Source organism: Lactuca sativa, chromosome 5, assembly GCF_002870075.4.
Source record: "Lactuca sativa cultivar Salinas chromosome 5, Lsat_Salinas_v11, whole genome shotgun sequence".
Taxonomy (NCBI): domain Eukaryota; kingdom Viridiplantae; phylum Streptophyta; class Magnoliopsida; order Asterales; family Asteraceae; genus Lactuca; species Lactuca sativa.
Window position 1 is genome coordinate 359,522,716 of NC_056627.2, and position 19,994 is coordinate 359,542,709.

General features: G+C 31.7%; 2 protein-coding genes and 1 pseudogene across 2 annotated transcripts; 1 reads left to right on the forward strand and 2 right to left on the reverse strand.

Annotated features, from left to right (window-relative positions):
• The first annotated feature begins 972 nt into the window (after positions 1 to 972).
• On the forward strand, positions 973 to 1,284 carry LOC111902504 (phosphoribulokinase, chloroplastic-like). Its single transcript, XM_023898328.1, has one exon. The coding sequence runs from the start codon at positions 973 to 975 to the stop codon at positions 1,282 to 1,284; it is 312 nt and encodes a 103-aa protein (XP_023754096.1).
• Positions 1,285 to 7,623: 6,339 nt separating this feature from the next.
• LOC111902503 (uncharacterized) lies at positions 7,624 to 8,863 on the reverse strand (annotated as a pseudogene).
• On the reverse strand, positions 8,780 to 10,427 carry LOC111902510 (uncharacterized). The gene is made up of 2 exons (XM_023898334.1): positions 9,826 to 10,427; positions 8,780 to 9,096 (listed from the first exon to the last, which is right to left on the reverse strand). Exons 1-2 carry the CDS (start codon positions 10,093 to 10,095, stop codon positions 8,884 to 8,886), a joined length of 483 nt encoding a protein of 160 aa, XP_023754102.1. The 5' UTR covers positions 10,096 to 10,427; the 3' UTR covers positions 8,780 to 8,883.
• Positions 10,428 to 19,994: the final 9,567 nt, after the last annotated feature.

Sequence of the window (19,994 nt, forward strand, 5' to 3'; positions counted from 1 at the left end):
TCAACATTCAAGGGTAATTTCAGAATTTTACATAGGACATATCCCTTAGACATGGGATCGGTTATTTTCTTTCCCTTAAATCACTCTTTCACCGTATTCACCACACTCCTAGGAAGAACCAGAGGGAAAAATCAAGGATGTGTGTGTCGATCGACTCCCCTACTCTAGCTCCTGCTCCATCCCTAACGATCAAAGCATTCGTCGACCCTATGAAATCACCTCCCCCTGAATATTAGTGGTCTGATTTTTGTACTGAAACAACCCTAAACGTGCGTTTTTTTAGGGTTATGGCCTGTTTTTTTTTATCAAAACTTGCTTCAGGTGATATATTTCTTGATTATTTTCCCACCTCTTTTTAATAATTTAGGATGTTGTTGATTTCATCAGTTGGGATTTCATATGGTAATATATCTCCTTTCTTTCTTGATGTCTCGATTTCATTATGATGATTGTGGTTGAATCTATATTTCTCATTATTTATGACGAATCTCGATTTCTATCTAAAATATTTTTCTTTTTGGTTTCTTTTTGAACTTGTCTTCTCGATTTAGGGCTTAGTTCCAGCATTGACGTTAATTTTTGGATGAAATTGCAAATATAATGTTTTCAATTGTATGGTGGATTCTTAGGTTCTATTGGGTTTCATCATTTGAGCAAGCATTAGTACAAGACTCGCCTAACCTCTGTCTTCTCAATTTAGGACTTAGTTCCAGCATTGAAGTCATTATAGTTATTATTACTTTCAAAGTCAAAGGCAAACAGTAACTATGATATTCTCAAAGAATTTTGACATACGAAATCCAAAAGTTAAATTTGAATGATTTTTTATATGTTTTCTATAAAAAAAAAATATTATTGCCAAATGTTTCATTAAAAATATAATTCTTAAAGAATGTTATATGAGAATAAAGAGTTTTTGTTTTACAAGTTTAAAATTTAGGGAACACAATCTTTAAGAAAAGGTTTACTAGTATGTTCGATGGTGCAGCTTCCCCTCCAAAAGGAGGGAATCCCGACTCAAATATACTCATAAGTGATATAACTACAATCATATGTCTAGATGATTACCATTCTTTTGACAGAACTGGCAGGAAAGCGAAGAGAGTGACTGCACTTGATCCACAAACCAATGACTTTGATCTTATGTATGAACATGTTAAGGCTCTTAAAGATGGTGTGGCTGTTGAGAAGCCGATTTATAACCATATAATTGGTCTTTTGGACGCTCTTGAACTCCTCAAATCCTCTAAGATTCTAGTCATTAAAGGTCTGCACCTAATGTAAGTCTTAAAGTTTGATTAATTTCTTTAACATTTTTAAAGATTTTAGAAGATATTAGAAAGTTTGATCGTTATTTTATTGTTAAAGTTTAATGTCTGTTTGTTTGTGGAGGATATGAAGAGGATATCTAAGCTGGTACATTTAATTTGGGTATACATTTGTATGGCTGAGAATGTTATGATCATATCCTCATAATATCAGTGGGCAATGTTGAAGACAATTTAAACTTTAATTATTTTTTATATTTACTTTTTCTTAGTTTATTTTTCTAACCTTATGCACTAACATTTTGTTTTACAAGTTTACATTTATGTCATTCTTAAAGAATCTCATATTAGGAAACTATTATCATATCTTAAAGAATTCAGGATTTTTTTTTATAAGAATTATTATCTCACTCTTAAATAATTCAAGATTTTGTTTCTCATGGACTTTTAGTTGTTTATAACAATTCATGAATATTGTTTACAATAATTATTGATTTATGGATTTTTGTTTCTCATATGTAATTGTTATCTCATTCTTAGAGAATCTGATCATAGATATAAGAGTTCAAGAAAGATATTTTGAAAGCGATTCTTGTAACACCCCCCTCTGGCACGTATCACAATATTGTCCGCTTTGGGCCACTCGGCACGAGGACTTCCCAGGGGGTCACCCATCCTGGTACTACTCCCGCCCGAGCACGCTTAACCGCAGAGTTCTTATGGGATCTGCTGCCCTCACGGCTTTAAAACGCGTTGTGACAAGTAAGGTATCCACACCCCTTATAAGGAGTGTTTAGTTCTCCTTCCAAGCCGATGTGGGATCAGATCTAACCCACTTAAAGTGGGTTAGATCTGATCCCACATCGGCTTGGAAGGAGAACGAAACATTTCCTTATAAAGGGGTGTGGATACCTTCCCTATCACAACACGTTTTAAAGCCGTGAGGGCAGCAGATCCCATAAGAACTCTGCAGTTAAGCGTGCTCGGGCGGGAGTAGTACCAGGATGGGTGACCCCCTGGGAAGTCCTCGTGCCGAGTGGCCCAAAGCGGACAATATTGTGATACGTGCCAGAGGGGGTGTTACAAATGGTATCAGAGCTAGGGCACGGGTCGATGTGTTCGACGGGGACGTCGAACCCTATAATGGGGGGTGAAAGTGGGTTAGATCTGATCCCACATCGGCTTGGAAGGAGAACGAAACATTTCCTTATAAAGGGGTGTGGATACCTTCCCTATCACAACGCGTTTTAAAGCCGTGAGGGCAGCAGATCCCATAAGAACTCTGCAGTTAAGCGTGCTCGGGCGGGAGTAGTACCAGGATGGGTGACCCCCTGGGAAGTCCTCGTGCCGAGTGGCCCAAAGCGGACAATATTGTGATACGTGCCAGAGGGGGTGTTACAAATGGTATCAGAGCTAGGGCACGGGTCGATGTGTTCGACGGGGACGTCGAACCCTATAATGGGGGGTGAAAGTGGGTTAGATCTGATCCCACATCGGCTTGGAAGGAGAACGAAACATTTCCTTATAAAGGGGTGTGGATACCTTCCCTATCACAACGCGTTTTAAAGCCGTGAGGGCAACAGATCCCATAAGAACTCTGCAGTTAAGCGTGCTCGGGCGGGAGTAGTACCAGGATGGGTGACCCCCTGGGAAGTCCTCGTGCCGAGTGGCCCAAAGCGGACAATATTGTGATACGTGCCAGAGGGGGTGTTACAATTCTTGAAGATAGAATTCAGAAGAATGGAATGCAGAATGAAAACTAATTATTGAATGGAGTTGCAAATAAAACATGTTTACAATAAGGATGTTTCATATATTTGTAATTGTTTTCCTTTTTATTTTTTATGAACTATTTATTAAGAATGTTTTTTTGTTTTTTTTTTCCAAGAATGTTATATTATTTTTTATACATTTTGATCATGTCTGTTATTCAAGAATGTCATTTATAAACTTCATATCTTATGCAACATATGCTTAAAGAATTAACTATAATTCTTATATAATTAATTTTATTCATATGAGAATGTCAATATCAACTATTTTGATCATCAAAAAGTTATAACTAAAATAATTGATTTGTAACGATTCTCATGATATGAAACAAGCTTTAAATTAAAAAATTATTATTATTAACAATGAATATTGCTTATTCTTCAAGAATAGTTTAGACTATATTTTCCTATTCTTAAAGAATTCAACACATAAATAATATCCAATATGCAAAATTTATTATACCATATTTTTAAAGAATACGACAAAAAATAATCAACTTCTTTTTTTTTTTTTATAAAAAACTCCAGAGTTTACTAATAATATTAAAGATTATTATAATTAAATTAAAATATAAAAAATATAATTTTATTTTTTTAAATCTAATTTAAATTGAATTCATTAATATCGTTACCTTCCATAAATTCTTGTTAACAAATTAGACTAATTTACCCTTACAACTAATTATGTGTAATAATATAGTAATGTTATCCCATGATAATACTATGTACCCCTAAAAATCACAACTCTTCATTTCTTATAATCTCATGGCCAAAATTTAATGATACGTTCACACAATAATTATGGTTTACGTTTGATCCTCTCTCTCTCTCTCTCTCTCTCTCTCTCTCTCTCTCTATATATATATATATATATATATATATATATATATATATATATATATATATATATATATATATATATATATATATATATATATATATATATATATATATATAGGGCCAATGCAAAGGAGGCCGAATAAAACCAGTCTGGTTAAACTGATAAAACCGGTCAAACGTCATAACGATCTTACGTGAGACATTCATTAAGGAGGTGACACATGTTATCTTGTTTTTCCTGTTTTTCCCGTTTAGTTAGACCGGTCCGATTAATAATGATTATTTATGACATTATCCTGCTTTTCCCGTTTTGTTAGACCGGTCGGATTGATTGGACCAGTTGAATTATCGAACTAGTAAGACCGTCGGTTCGGTTTTCAAAAACTTACTCCGAAGATCAAGATTAGTCTTTTAATCCCAAGATTAAAAATTAGGTTATGTTTGGAGGATTGGCTGAAAAGCTAGCTGATAAAAAATAACGTTTGGTAAAACTAGCTGAAAAGCTAGCTGAAATATATAAAATTACATAAAAGGACATGTAAGAATATGTGTTTCTATAATTAATTAAAGGGTGTATTTGGAAAATTTTAAAAAAGCTCATAAAAAGCTAGTCTAAGTAGTTTTTCAAAAAGCTAGCTTATAAGCTACTTTTTGGCTTACAAAACACGACAACATAAAAAAGATCGAAAAATAAGCTAGCTTATCAGCTAGCTGTGGCGCGCCAAACACAGTCTTAATAGTTTCTTGAACTGATCCCATTTTAAGAGGCTAGCCAAAAAAAGTTCTATTGGGTTGTTGCTATTTCGAAACACGATCATAGGTGGCACACGTGGCAGTATAAAGACAAAGAGCACATGAATTTCAAGGTATAAGAAGGATACTTGTTGCAACACGAAAACAAAAGGTCTAAATTCAAAGCCCTTTTTATCAAATCACACTTTAACTGACCTTAACCATTAGTTTTTGAGAATCATCATTTGACTATTTATTTGTTTCTCGTTTACTAAATTTACAGTTGAACTTATAATTAATAACATTTAAGTTTCCAAGAGTTAATTCATCACAAAGCATTTACATATAACATGATACAAAAAGAGAATACTTCAAGGCACACATATATAGCAACATATTATTATCATGAAGAGTTTTAAGCGAGGAGGGATAATGACTTTAAAAAGTAATATATTTTTTAATTTATACATATTCGGTCATTGAGTTTTTTTTTTCGTCCATATTTACCACTTCAACTTGTTAAACTGTACACATACAGTCCTTATAACCGAGTACTCCAGGTTAGCCACTAAAAATGACTTAATAGGGTAATATATAATGACTTAATAGGATAATATATTTTTCACTTTGTACACATTTAGTCCTTAATACTTTTATACATATTTAGACATTATAAGTCATTTTTGTTTTTGTATTAATTTAGTACTTATGAATAATTTCTTTAGGTTTTTTGTTATGACATCTTCCCTAGGACATTCATTAAGGAGGTGTTTGAGACTTTTGATGTTTATGTCCATCACGATCTTGACTACATGGTTGCTTAGGTCATTTGTTCTAAACGTCGTAACTTCTTTATACGATCTCGGATTTTAACGATCTTTATATCCATGCGTTCGTATTTTAGTCTACCACAACTTTCATTTAGATTACTCCGTTAAAAAGTAATATATTTTTACGTAGGGTCTTTATACCCATAAATTTTTTATGAATGCATGTATGGATGTTCTTTTGTATAAAATCGTAAGTAAAAACATATTACATTTTAAAGGGAGTAATCTTAACGAAAGTTGTAGTAGACTCAAAAAATGAACATGTGGATACAAAGATCATTAAAATCTGATATCTTATGAAGAAGTTACGACGTTCAGAATACAATACCTAAACCAAATCACAAGACCTATACAACCAAGCAGTCGAGATCGAGATAGATATAAGCATCAACAGCCCCAAACACCTCATTAATGATTGTCTCACGTAAGATGTCGTGAGAAAACTTAAAGAAATCATTCGTAAGTACTAAATAGTACAAAAACAAAAATGACTTATTTTGAACCAAAAAAATATTAAAGACTAAATATGTACAAAAATATTAAGGATAAATGTATATAAAATGAGAAATATATTGCCCTATTAAGTCATTTTTCCGGCTAACCTGGAGTAACCGGTTATAAGGACTGAATGTGTACAGTTTAACAAGTTGAAAGGATAAAAATGAAACGGAAAAAAAAACCTTAATGACTAAATGTGTATAAATCGAAAAATATATTATCATTTTAAGTCAATATCCCTTTAAGCAATGACTTTCTAATAATAATAATGTTGTAAAATTAGTATCTTAGTAAAGCCTAAAATACAATATTTAATAACATCAAACTTTACATCTTTAATATAATTTAAATTGAATAAATTGTAGTTATTATTTATCTTTATTTGCAAAATAGAAACTAATCCTAGATGCATGCATCATTTAGTGAGTAGTGACATAAAACCTTGACAAACTTCAAGTCTTGAAGGATATTAGGGAAAAGTCCACCACTCCCACTCTTAGACGCAAGTCTCTACAATTCATGATAGTGACACCAAAAGTTTTCAATTTGTTAAAACCATAAAATACTATTTATTGATATATCAAAAGTTAGACTAAAGGTATAATTCTGATCAAAATATATGGATTATTTTTGTAATTTACTTTATTTCAAATGTTTTATATAATTTTTCGTTGAGTAAATGCAAATTTGGTTCCATGATTTGCAAAAAAATATGGATATATTCCAAAATCTTTTTAAATTGTATTAGTTATCTAAAAGCTGATTTTGTGTGTGTGGGAGGGGGAGGGAGGGGGGGGGGGGGGGGGGTGGTCATTGAAAAGACAGTTTTGCCTTCTTTTTTTATTTTTTATATTTTTTAATATATAAATAATTAAAAAATATAATGAACGTAAAATCGTTATAATAGTTTTCAGTGACTAAAAAAGTAGCTTTTTGGTGTAGTAGTAGAAACACTTATTTTTTTTCTTTCTATAATGAAAAAAATTTCGATCCTCTTTTGTTTTTTTACTTATTTTTTTTATGTATCGACAACATTTATTTTATCCCGACAATATTTAGTTTGTATTTTTGCATTCACCCTGATATGAACATCAATCGTGATTTTTTGCAAAACACAAAGATCGACTTCACGGTTCACTCTTTTTCTTTCTTATAATGAGATCATGCATTTTTATCATTTAGTGGTAAATTTCTTAAAAAATTACGTGTATCATTTTCCTTTATCGAGCACGTATTGTAAACAAAATCAAAATCGCAAATAGCGAAACGTTTGTTTGTGTTAGTAACCTTGAAGATTAAATTATTATTTATATCAACTGTTTGTCTTATGCTAAAACGTCGATTTCCATATGGATGTTTTTCTAATTAATTTATCTTTTTCTTTTCAAAAGTATGCTCTAACTCTGAGATAATATGAAATAGTAATAAACTAATAGAGCACGTGCATAGACCTTATAGAGATTATTTCTTGAAACTACTCCAAAGATAATACCATTTAAAAGATGAAGAAATTGACGGCATTGATCCTGATATGCGATATGTGACATTAATTTTTTTTCAAAGCATATGTATATATTTTTTAATGGTTGCATCTTAATATATAAAATTTAAAATAAATTTATATTTTTTTTCAGTTATAAGCTGAAATTGAATCTAAAACCTTTGGATCCGTCACTGCTGATATCCTAGCAAAAAAGAAAATTTAAATATCCTTTCTATTTTTATATTCATATACATGGTTCTAAAACTATTGGATAATGACAAGTGTCATAAAAATTTATTAATTTTTATTAAACTAGATAGGAATCATGCGCGCCAACGACGCTGTGTCACTTTATTTTTTTCTTCTTCCAGGTTGTATGAGGTACCTTAGTTGTTGGTTTGAAGTGCATCAGTAATCCATTCAGATGCAACCTTTTCAATATCTGCCTCAATCATATGAGATACAAATTTGGGAGTAACTGACACCTGTTAAGTTTCAAACAAATTAATCAGATTTAGGGTATGTACTTCCATAAATTTTATAATCTAATATAAATCCACTCAAAAGGGCTCTGAAATCAAGATTTTCATCTGTTTCTTCTTGGGGACTGTCTTGAAACTGCATTATTAATTATAAAATGCTTCTATTTCCATAAATAATGGTAGAAACTATGATTGAAATCCATTATTCCATATATGATAATTGATATTTAAAAACCTACCTCTAGCCTGAACTATTTGACTGTTTTATTGGGGTCAGCCTTCCCTGATACACCAACTGATTCAAAAACCTCCAAGCTCTTCTTCTGTGAGTTTAATCTTCTTGCTGCACCCTTCAACATATAACCACAACAAACCAATCAAATTAAAAAAAGATCCAAAATTTTATAAAAACTTAACAGCGTTTATATAAATAATAAATTACATACTGCTGCAGATGCACCTCGACCAAGTTGTGCAAGTTGCAAACCCATGCCTGGTTGATTTGACATAAACCTTGCAGCAGAAGGGTTCCTATTGGCTACAATCGCTAGCCATACTGGTTTTGACCTCCATAAACTCTACTTTGCCAACTTAAAACCCTGAAAATATGAAAAGTAACGGTTTTAGTCTTATATAACAAACCTTGTTTTTGTAAAGGGGAAGAAGGAACGATGATATGTAAAGAAGAGCTTTTGGGGAAAGTCCCATTTTCTACATCTTTTATGGCTGCATTTATAACAGGTAAGCAAACAGATGCAGCATCCTTGAATTCATTTTCTTGACTTTCACCTTTTTTCCTGGAACATACGAACATTTGATTTGATCTATTAAATGTGTATAAAACCAATAATCTTAAAGGAGATTTGGTTACCTACCAGTTTAGGGAGATTGATAAAGACGGTATCCCAGTAATTAAGGCTTGTCTAACTCCAGCTATAGCACTCGAGGACAATGTAAAAGAACATGAATTATAAAAGACTAAAATAGAACTTTAGAGGAATACGAGCAGGACATTACCATATATAGTGAATAACCTTGTTTGATCAACTTCAAATGCCCAGTGATCCTCTCTTTGGCATATTGAGTTGGATGAATTGTGACATTATCCTTGAGGTAAACTATTTGTGCATCTTCTGGATCACTAGAAGAGCTTCTCTTGCTACTGTCACTACGGGTCATACTTGATGAGCCCTAAAACATATTGAAAATAGGTAGAACCTAAGGATACAAGACAAGGGCTTCTAAATAAATTCAATGTAAAGCAACATGAACTGATTATCAATGATTTTCTCTCTCTAAAACCAAAACATGAGCAAGCATCACTTAATCATGAATTTAACATCAATAACTTTACATTAAGTGAACTTTTAACATAAAATAGTTGAATTCTATGAAAGCAGTTTTTATTAAGTCAAATATAGATATAGACACAAAAGATTTTCGAAGTTTCTCCCTTGACCTACTTACAGTTATCAACTAAGAAGATCACTTCCAATCAATATGAAGTACTTTGTTAACCTATCCAACTACTATTACCAACAATTATAGTTAACCAAGCCCTAAAACACAAATCAGCCAACAGCTTCTGAATAAATCCAATTGAACTACTACCTAGCGAGTTTCGCATAAATATGAGTACACATTAATGGCTTTCCAATTAGGCCACTACAAGTACAAACAGTAACAAATCATGCTACCAAAGTGATCAACTGATAACAGATCGCATTCAATTACCAATCACGATTAAACTTCTATCACTAACAAACCTGCTCGTAGGAGCCCTAACTTACATGCAACCAATAACCTTTAACCTCGCTGCCGGAACACTCAAACTAAATTCAATTCGCATCATTACCATTCAAATCAATGTACTTCTAATTTGAGGATTGATATTAGATATAGTAAGATGGAGTTGCTTACCTGTTTCGACGCTGCAGCATAATCGGTGTCGTCGGACAAATCGTGAATCTCAGTTTTGCATTCGTTTGTGGTATATCCAAAAAGATGAAGCAGCAGTATTAGGGAAGACAAAAGAGGAACCTGTTGAGAGAATAGAGAAGAATCGAAGAATCCCAAGAAGAAGAAGAAGAAGATGCATAGGAGAAAGACTGCAGGTAAACCGAGACAACCGAGACTAAACCACCCACCGATTAATCCACCTTCGCTGCCTATTTTGCCTCTGGTTTTCATCTTTCCCGGTGGCGATCGGATCGTTTTCTGGTGAAGTAAACTCGAAAGTGTACAGTGATTGCTATGATTGATGATCAATAATCATGGGAAGGTGCAATCAAATCAAATGTAGCTAGAAGAATTGACTTTGTAAGCGGCGAGAATTCTTGCTATATTTGGAGAAACGATGCTGAAACGAATTGAAATTTAGGCAGACATGGACCGTGGATACTCATACTAGTGGCGATTAGCGAAGAAATTGGGATGAAGGCTCGGAGGATAAAATTCCTGACATCAAATAATTGTATAAGAAAGTGAATTGCAGAGAAATTATTGTAAACAAAAAAAGACAGACAAAGAAAATTAGAGAAGGATGGCAGTGAAGAAGAAAATCGGTAATGAAGAAAAGAAGATAAGGATAAGGAAAAGGAAAAGGTAAGGCGGTTTGGGGGGAAAAAATAGAAGTTTTATAATACGCAAGCGAAAAGGGGGAATTGTTAACATTGTGGTGGTAAATATTGAATACCCTCAAAATCGTGTGGCAGAAATTGATATGGCAAAAGATTTCTGTTCACCATGGTTTTAACAATTAATAGTATATATAATATGATAAATGTTACAATCTTAAGTGTATAGGAACATAGTTAGAAAAATAAGATATCACGATTTGTCATAAATATCAGACAAAACTATAAATATGGTCGTATGTCGAAAATTGTCACTTTAGTCCAAAAAGATTTTGACTAGCACCACCGGTCCAAAACTTTCATTTTGTTGCGCTTTTGGTCCACTTTTTAAAATTATTTAAATTGACGGATTTACACTTCTTGTGTTGTGTAGTTTTCCCTTTTCTTTTATTACATTTTAAAAAAACAATAAAATACTACCCTATCCCTCTCACCTCTCTCTCTCTCTCTCTCTCTCTCTATATATATATATATATATATATATATATATATATATATATATCTTCTAATTTTAAAAAAGGTATGAACAACCATCACCACTCGCTGGAAAGTCATCGTCTTTGTCGAAATGTGCCTCTTCCTTCTGATTTTCACAAAAAGAACCACCACCATCGAATGGTCGTTGTCGAATCTGCAAACCATAACACCTTTGTAAACCTATTGGAAAAATATGGACAACCACCACATTAAAAAAAATGATGGTTGAGGAAGAAAGAGACACAAAAAACAGAACTGGATCCGTACACGACAAACATATTCACTGCAACTCAACCCCCTACCCCGCCGATATTGTACATGGCGCCCAGATCGGAAAAACCTTGTGTCGTGCCAACCTGAACCCCAAACGCCACTAAAAAATTAAGGGGGGAGCAGATCATCTAAGCCGGAGAAGAAGGAGATTGTCGTCGTTCTAGTTTCACCCCTTCACAAACGGAGATCATCTTTGTTCTCAGAGAAGGACATCGACCTAAGGTTTCAACGCCAGGATCTACAAATGATGGTGGTGTTCGTCGGAGGTTTCTAGAGATGTTTACGATGATTAAGGATTTGGAGATCTTTCTGTCGGCTATGTGCGATGTTCTTCGGAATATATTTTCTTCACTAGAATCGAACCCTAACCAGAGAGAGAGAGAGAGGGGGGGGGGGGGGAGAGAGAGAGAATGTGTGTGTGTGTTGGTTCGGTTGGGGTCTGGAAGATTTTCAGCTCGGAGGGTTTCTTTGTCTTCACCAAGAAAATCAAGGGTGTTGAGATCAAAAGTTTCCAAGAGGTGGTGGTGGTGTTGACATGTCGTGGTGGGAGTTTACAAATATGATACTTGAGTTTGAATTGCATTTGGAAAATTTTGTTTGAATTCATCTGGTGATGATGGAGGTGGTAACTGGTGGTGCTGGTGCTTGTGGTGGCAGAGTTGAGCAGTGGCGCTGGCGCTGACCGATGGTGGTGGTGTTTATCGGAGGGTAAGAAGGTGAAGATTTGGGATGACTGGCATAGTAGCAGGAAATAGAAGGAGAAGGGGTTAGGAATGAAGATTATTTTTCTTTTTGTTATTATTTTATAATTGTTGTACTAAAAAAGTAAAAAATAAAATAATAAGGGCAAATACATCAATTTAAATATTTTCAAAAATATAGACAAAAATCGAAACAAAATAAAAGTTTTAGACCAATAATACCAATCCAAAATTTTTGGATCAAAATGGTAATTCTTGAAATACTACATGGACCATTTTTGCTAGCTAAATCATAAAGTCACCATAATTTGAAAATCTCAAGAAAAAAAAAGGGAGAATTTCATTGATTTTGAGGGGAAAAAAATAGGTCAACGTAGAAGGATATCCTGTTGTAGCAACTTGGTCCTCATGCTTCATCCATAATATCTTAAAATAGTAAATTGTATACATTCTTTTATCCCCGTCATGGGGGCTTAGGGGAAAAATGACGGGAGCTAATTTTTTTTATTATATATTTTTATTTAAAAATATAAAATTATAATAAAGATAAAGACTTTTTTTTTTGTTCTTTCTGAACTTTAAGAATATTTTATTTTTCAGAACTGACATGATCTCTATATACAAATGACGTCTTATTTACGAAAATCCGGTGACCAAATTTGAAATCTTGAGAAAACTGGTTTGCTAATCTTTAGAATTAACATATTTAATTATTGGATATTTACAAAATTGATTAAATCCAATTATAAAGTAAATTTATTGACCACTAAGTGGGAAACAGAAGCATTATCGATTCCCAAGATTATATAAAGTTGGGTTTCCTTTCCATTTCTAGTTTCCTCTAAATAAATTTTATCAACCCGACCTAGAGATGCTTAAGATTCTTCTAGTTTTCCTCGGAAAGTCAGGATGTTATGTTCTTATATTATAGCGCACTTTATATTAGGTATTAGGCGAATATCCCTTACGCAAAATAGAATTATATATCAAACGTTTTAGTACTCATATGTCATTGAACATATGTATGTCATTTATATTAACTAAAAATAATTATGATTATATTTAGACGTTTAGTTAATTTAACATTATAATTAATTTGAACAGTAGATACTATAAACTTACTAAAATCGAATCAATTAATGGTATGTACTTACCAAAGGGCCAATGGCCTAGCGGTATGGATTAACCTTCTCATATGAGAGGTTAGAGGTTCAAATCTCGGTGAAGACATAGGTGGTTATTTAGGAGTAAATTAGTTAGTTTGTTGTATTAAAAAAAATAAATAAATAAATAAAAATAATGGTATGTACTTACGTTTTACGTGTGTATAAAATTAGTTATATTTCTCATATATTTTAATTAACTAACGTTATGATTTATTATGTTTAAAAAAAATTGACAACGTTTTAATTTTATCAGACCATGGTTATTTAAATTATCAATAATTGTTTGTGATGTAACGTAATTTAATTTATAATTTTATGTTATTTTTAACTATTATTATTATAAATTAATTTAAAAACAATTTAACTGAATTTTAGTTATTATAAAAATAGTGTTTGGAGATCTTTTTAATTTTACTTTTAAATTTATGTTATTTTATGCTTATTGTATATAATATTTTCCTTTAACTCTTAAAAATATACATTGACTTTTTTTAAAACTTTATTTGATATTTTACTTTCGGTTTTAAATTCTACATTATATTTTTAAGTTTATTTGATATATTAATTTAGATTATGCATTTAACACTATATTGAAGTTATTGATAATTCAATAAGTCTTCCATTTATGATAAGATTTATAATTAATAACATATTTAAGTTAGAAAGTATATTATATGGAAATATGAAATATTGGGAGTTTCAAATTGATGTGGTGAAAGAAAAAATATTTCCTTTATAAGTATAGTATTAAGTATATAGTAGGCAAATATTCGCACGTTACGCAAAATAGAATTATATAGCTAACCTTTTAGTAATCATATGTCATTGAAAATATTTATTTATATTAACTAAAAATAATTATGATTAGATTTAGACGTTTAGTTAATGTAACATTATAATTAATTTGAACAATAGATAATATAAACTTACTAAAATCGAATCATTTAATGGTATGTACTCACATTTTACGTGTGTATAAAATTAGTTATATTTCTCATATATTTTAACTAACTAATGTTATGATTTATTATGTTTAAAAAAATTGACAGCGTTTTAATTTTATCATGATGGTTATTTAAATTATTAATCATTGTCTCTGATGTTATGTAATTTAATTTATAACTTTATGTTATTTTTAACTATTATTATTATAAATTAATTTAAAAAAACTAAACTGAATTTTAGTTATTATAAAAAATAATTTTTGGAGATCTTTTAGTTAATTTTACTTTTAGATTTATGTTATTTTACATTTATTGTATTTAATATTTTCCATTTAACTCTTATAAAAAATATACATTGAGTTTTTTTAAGCCTCTATTTGATATTTAACTTTAGGTTTTAAATTTTACATTATATTTTGAAGTTTGTTTGATATATTAATTTAGGTTTTGCATTTAACATTATATTGAAGTTGTTGATAATTCAATAAGTTTTCCATTTATGATAATATTTATAATTAATAACATATTTAAGTTAGAAAGTATATTATATGGAAATATGAAAAGTTGGGAGCATCAAATTGATGTGGTGAAAAGAAAAATGTTTCTTTTATAAGTATAGTATGATATGATATGATGTTTTTTGAGTTTTGGTAGTATCTTTTCGGATTTTGGAGTATGAAATAACTATATGTCGATATTATTTTTTAGATGTCGAAGTCCAAAATGCACGTAATTCAAAGTTCCAACGCTGTGGTATATTGTTTCTAATAATACATTATTAGAGAATATTTTCACTATATGAAATTTAACATTTTACACACATATACTATGTGATTGTAAAAGCCTATTATGTGATGGAAATTATATTTATGTATGTATAAATTTAGTGTTAATATGAGTCATAGATATCTATCAACACATTGGTGATGTGTGGGCATAAAATAAATAATGCCTACACATGTATGTGTGAGTAAAATTAATGATTATGTATGGTTAACGGTTTCGTATGATTTTTAGAAAGATGATGTAGCTACCGACGTGACATGACCCTACAAAATGTTAGTGACATGTGTCATACGAGATGTCTTGGTAAAAATATTTTGTGTAGTAAAATTTTATAGATGTATAGGTATTAATCTTTTATGTGTAGGAAAAACATATGTATGTGTTTGTAAAAACACAGTTATGTGGGCATTAACCGTAATAAAAGTAGGTAATAGTTATCTAATTATCCAATATGTACAAACAAACACAAAATATGTTAGTGTAATTTGGAACAAATGTGCGTAAAATACTACTTCTAATTAAAAAAGTTATAACATAGTTCAAAGTTCAAACCACAAATAAAAAATTTAACTATTAAAATTGAAATACTTAAACTACTAACTAAAAAACTAGTTATAAATAGCTATAAGAATAATAAAAATACTAAACATTCTTGAATATTCATTCCATATGATCAAACTCATCAATATTCTCACCATGACTGTAACAACCTGAATTTATCTCATCTAATACTCTAGGGATATATAAGAGTTTTCTAATAATACGGAATTCTAGAACTTCAAACACACTTTACATCTCAAGCTAATATTGAGTTTACAGTAGAATCATGATCATAATTCAAAGCAACAAGGGAATACTAAAAGTAAACTCTATTTCTAGTTTAATTCCTTGGTGCTCCTACTTCATCTCGTACCACGACTACTACATGAACTTGCAATATATGAAAAATCTACAACATCAGACCACATGTGTAGTGAGTTATATCATACTCCGTTTTCATGCAATCACACTCTACTTCTATTTTTTCTTTCTTTGGATACTCTAGCATTCTGTCATCTTCTTCTCACACTCTTATACTCTATTCTCATTCCATCTAATCTCATTTTTTCTTTCTCATCACTTCTCATACTCATACTCTATCTCATCTCATGCATTCTCATCTCTTCTCATTACTTGTCTCATGCTCTATCTTTATCTTTTCTCATACTCATATCACGCTTTATTCATACTCTCTCTTAACCTCTTCCTGGGCCCATCTCATTTCATTTTCTTGTCTTATCTCTTTACTCCTCTCTTACTCTATCTACACCTCCTATCATACCCTTATCTCTCGTCTCATACTCTTTTCTCATTCCATGGCATACTTCATCCTCTCTCTCTTCTTCCCATCTTATCTTTGCTTCATTATCTTCTCACCTTCTGCCTCTTTATTCTTATCTTCTCATGTCCTGCCCTTTTATTCTCACTTAGAACCAATCGGTCTAATCACCTATGATAGCTTCACCTATCATATAAGGGAACAACATATTTCTAACTTATCAGAGTACAACCATCCGAACTAAGTCTCTTCTCTTTGATCCCATACAGATCCTTTGGAAATTTCTCTTTTCTTAAATCCTTCATGGAGTTCAATGATCCTTTATGGATCCTGAAGGGTTTTGATATGAAATATAAGATCTTTTTTCACAAAAACCGGCCACGGAAGTCTTTTAAAAATAACTAGTTTATTTTTATTTCGTAACAAAACCAAACCATCTAGGATCCATTTATAGAGGTTAGAATGATATTAAAACAACCGTAAGATGTTTTAGAGATAATGTTTGAAACCTTTGAACCCAATTGGTTTTGGGGTGTTGATGAAGATGTAAAGATCAAAGAACATGATCTTCTCTACAAGTATCCACCATCAAGATTAAGGCACTTGGAATGCTAGTTCCTTATTGTATAAAGTACTTCTTAAGCCTTTAAGTGCTTAACTTAAATAACAACTAAATGAGAAGCAATTTGAACCACCAAGACTTGAATGATCTTCAAAAGAAAAAGCAAGAGGAGTAGGACTTTGCCAATTACAGTTTTGGTGAGAAGAAAGGAAGAAGAAGAAAATGTTTCACTTGACAAAAATGCAAGCCTCATGCATCTCTTAGATAGTACATGCAAAGTAAGGCCTTTTGATTAAAACACTCTAAAGTATTTCTAGCCTTTAGAAGCATGGGAGATAAATCATGGAGGTCGACAAGCAACCCCCATATTTAAAATACTTTTGGCCATAACTCTTTAAAAGAGGAGGATTCTTTAATTTTTATTAAGTCTAATTTTATAAAATATAAACTTTGTCTTTATGTAAAAGAGAAAAGAATCCAACTAGTCCAAAATGTTGTGCATGACTTATTAATTCATACCATATGGAATAATAACTAGTTATATTCTCTTATAATTATTATTTTCATAAAACAATAATTATTCCCATAATTAAATACAAGAATTGATATTATTTATTAATAATCGTATTAATAATAAATATACAAAATGTGCCAACTTGATAAAGGTGTGACTCTATAGGATCATATATTATTAGCAATATCACTCCATAATGATTCTTGGGCATATAGATTCAACAATCTCCCTCTTGCACAAGATTCATTATAGACTAATAGGGATGAGCAAAAGGACCGAACCGGCCGGAACCGGGAACCGGCTTCGGCCAAAATCAAGAACCGAACCGGCCCGGCAGTTCTACCGGTTCCCGGTTCCTACCAGTTCTTGTCGTGTCTTCAAATGTTAGAACCGGTCCTCAAAAAGTAGCATCATACGGTTCCGGTTTTTGCCGATTCTACCGGTTTCGGTTATATCGGTTCCGGTTCCTACCGGTTCCTACCGGTTCCTACCGGTTCCAAATCTCCATAAAAATAACGTCCCGGTCCCGGCCCGACCGGTTCTATTGGGTTCCGGTTCCGGTGCCGGTTCCAGTTCCGGTACCGGTTCCGGCCGGTTCCCCGGTCCATATGCTCATCCCTATAGACTAACATAGACAGTAGTTGACGTCTAGCAACGGGCTACTGCCCCTAACAACATATGAAGGGTATCATCTCATCAAAATCCAATTCCAGGAGCTCTAAGCTACAATTGTTACTAAAAATGTGATATCAATTATATCTTTGTATCAGACATCATGTTGAACATGAGATATGGATCGCCATCAATCTCATTTAGTGTTCAACTTTTAGTAAGGCCTTAGATGTCTAACTCTCAACGACTAAGAAGACAAATCCCATCTTAACTACATATGACCATCAATGTAGTTAATGTCATACCTATCAATGGCCCTTATGAATGCTTTTTACGGAACATCGTTAAAACATGTCAAAGCACAATAATTCCTACACTTAAAGTACCATATATATATATATATATATATATATATATATATATATATATATATATATATATATATATTAGGTCTAAGAATACAAAGATACAACCTTGATCAAAACATCACTCCTGACTACGATCCATAAAGCGATTTTGATGCGGGTTAGTTTCAATACTTATTCTACTAATCAAGTACCTATGAAGTTGGTAGCAGCTCTTGCTATATTCATCTCCATGAAGATCAACCAATCCACTCATATTAGTCTTACCTCATAGATGCTCCCACAACTATGAATGACTATGGACATTTAGAATAACATATTTATTTAAGGATTTAAACATGCAAATATAGAACACAACAATTATTTAATGAAAGACTCATATCCAATATATCATTCATTACAATATATGTTGCTTGTACTGTTCCAATATCCAAATACTAAATTTCAATCAAATATATCGACTTATATCAACAAGGCCCTATAGCACCAACTTGACTTTCATGCTTTAGCTAATGAAAGAGCTTTGGTAAGTAGATTTGACAAACTCGATTTGTATAAACTTTGCGAATACAAACATTTTCCATTTTATATATATAACTCATATATAAAGAAAACTATTTAGAATGAATTAGATGCTTAAATATGACTTAGATAGCAATACTTGCGTAATGGGATTACTCATAGGCATAATGAACTATACATTAAGCATCTTTGTATGTGGTTCTCCAATACACAAGGTACTCTAACTCTAATGTGTAACTATAATAAAAATCTTCATGGAAACATTATCCCTGTAACTTTCTCTTCATTCATAATGAGCACATGCCCGATTTTGATTGAGAATCATCTCAATCTATTTGGAAGTTTAGCATATATGTAACTGCTTTAAACGTAGCTTTCTTTCATATACTCCGCAAATTAGGAATATTTCTATAGTTCTCGCAAGTACTTTAGAATGTTCCTATAAGTCACACAATGAATTATTCTCGGATTATACTGGTATCAGTCGACATACTCCAAGCATACGACTTATTTGGCCTTTATGCAAAATGATGACATATATGGTTAACCCAATTACAAAAACATATGGAATACAATCATATTATCTAGTTCAAAAACATGTGCACTAGGATTTTGCTCAAAATCATGTCATGTGGCATTTGACAAGATCATTCTCTCAGAGTCCTTTATCTTAAGCTCTTTAAGATCCTTGAAAATTAATGAAATTTTACTTAATCATTTAAGTTGTCATGATCTATCTATATTGATCCATATTCCATGATTTAGTATGTCAACTACATATAAGGATAGGAATGTTACTACGCTCCCACTATAGAAAACACTAGTGACATCTTGATTTAGAATCAAATCAAACTATGTAATTATCTTATAATAAAGATGATTCTTACTTTGAGATGTTAGCTTAAATCTGAGAAGATTTTCATTCATATATGTTTTCTCCTTTTAAAACTCACTTACACTTTATTTTCAAACTATATCAAGGAAGATTAATCAAGCCCATTCTTGATAATCATACATGAATGCATTTCTATGTGTTTTATTAGTTTTTGATTAACTATTAAGAAGATTCAACAATAGTTGAAAAATTAGTTCCAAACTATAATGCATTTAGTTTATGGATCTTTAACTCTTAAAGTTCCAAATTGCTCCCACTTAGAAAGGGAAAATTTCTAAGTACTTGTCTTCTGGAATGACAATTAGTGGGATTGGTAAA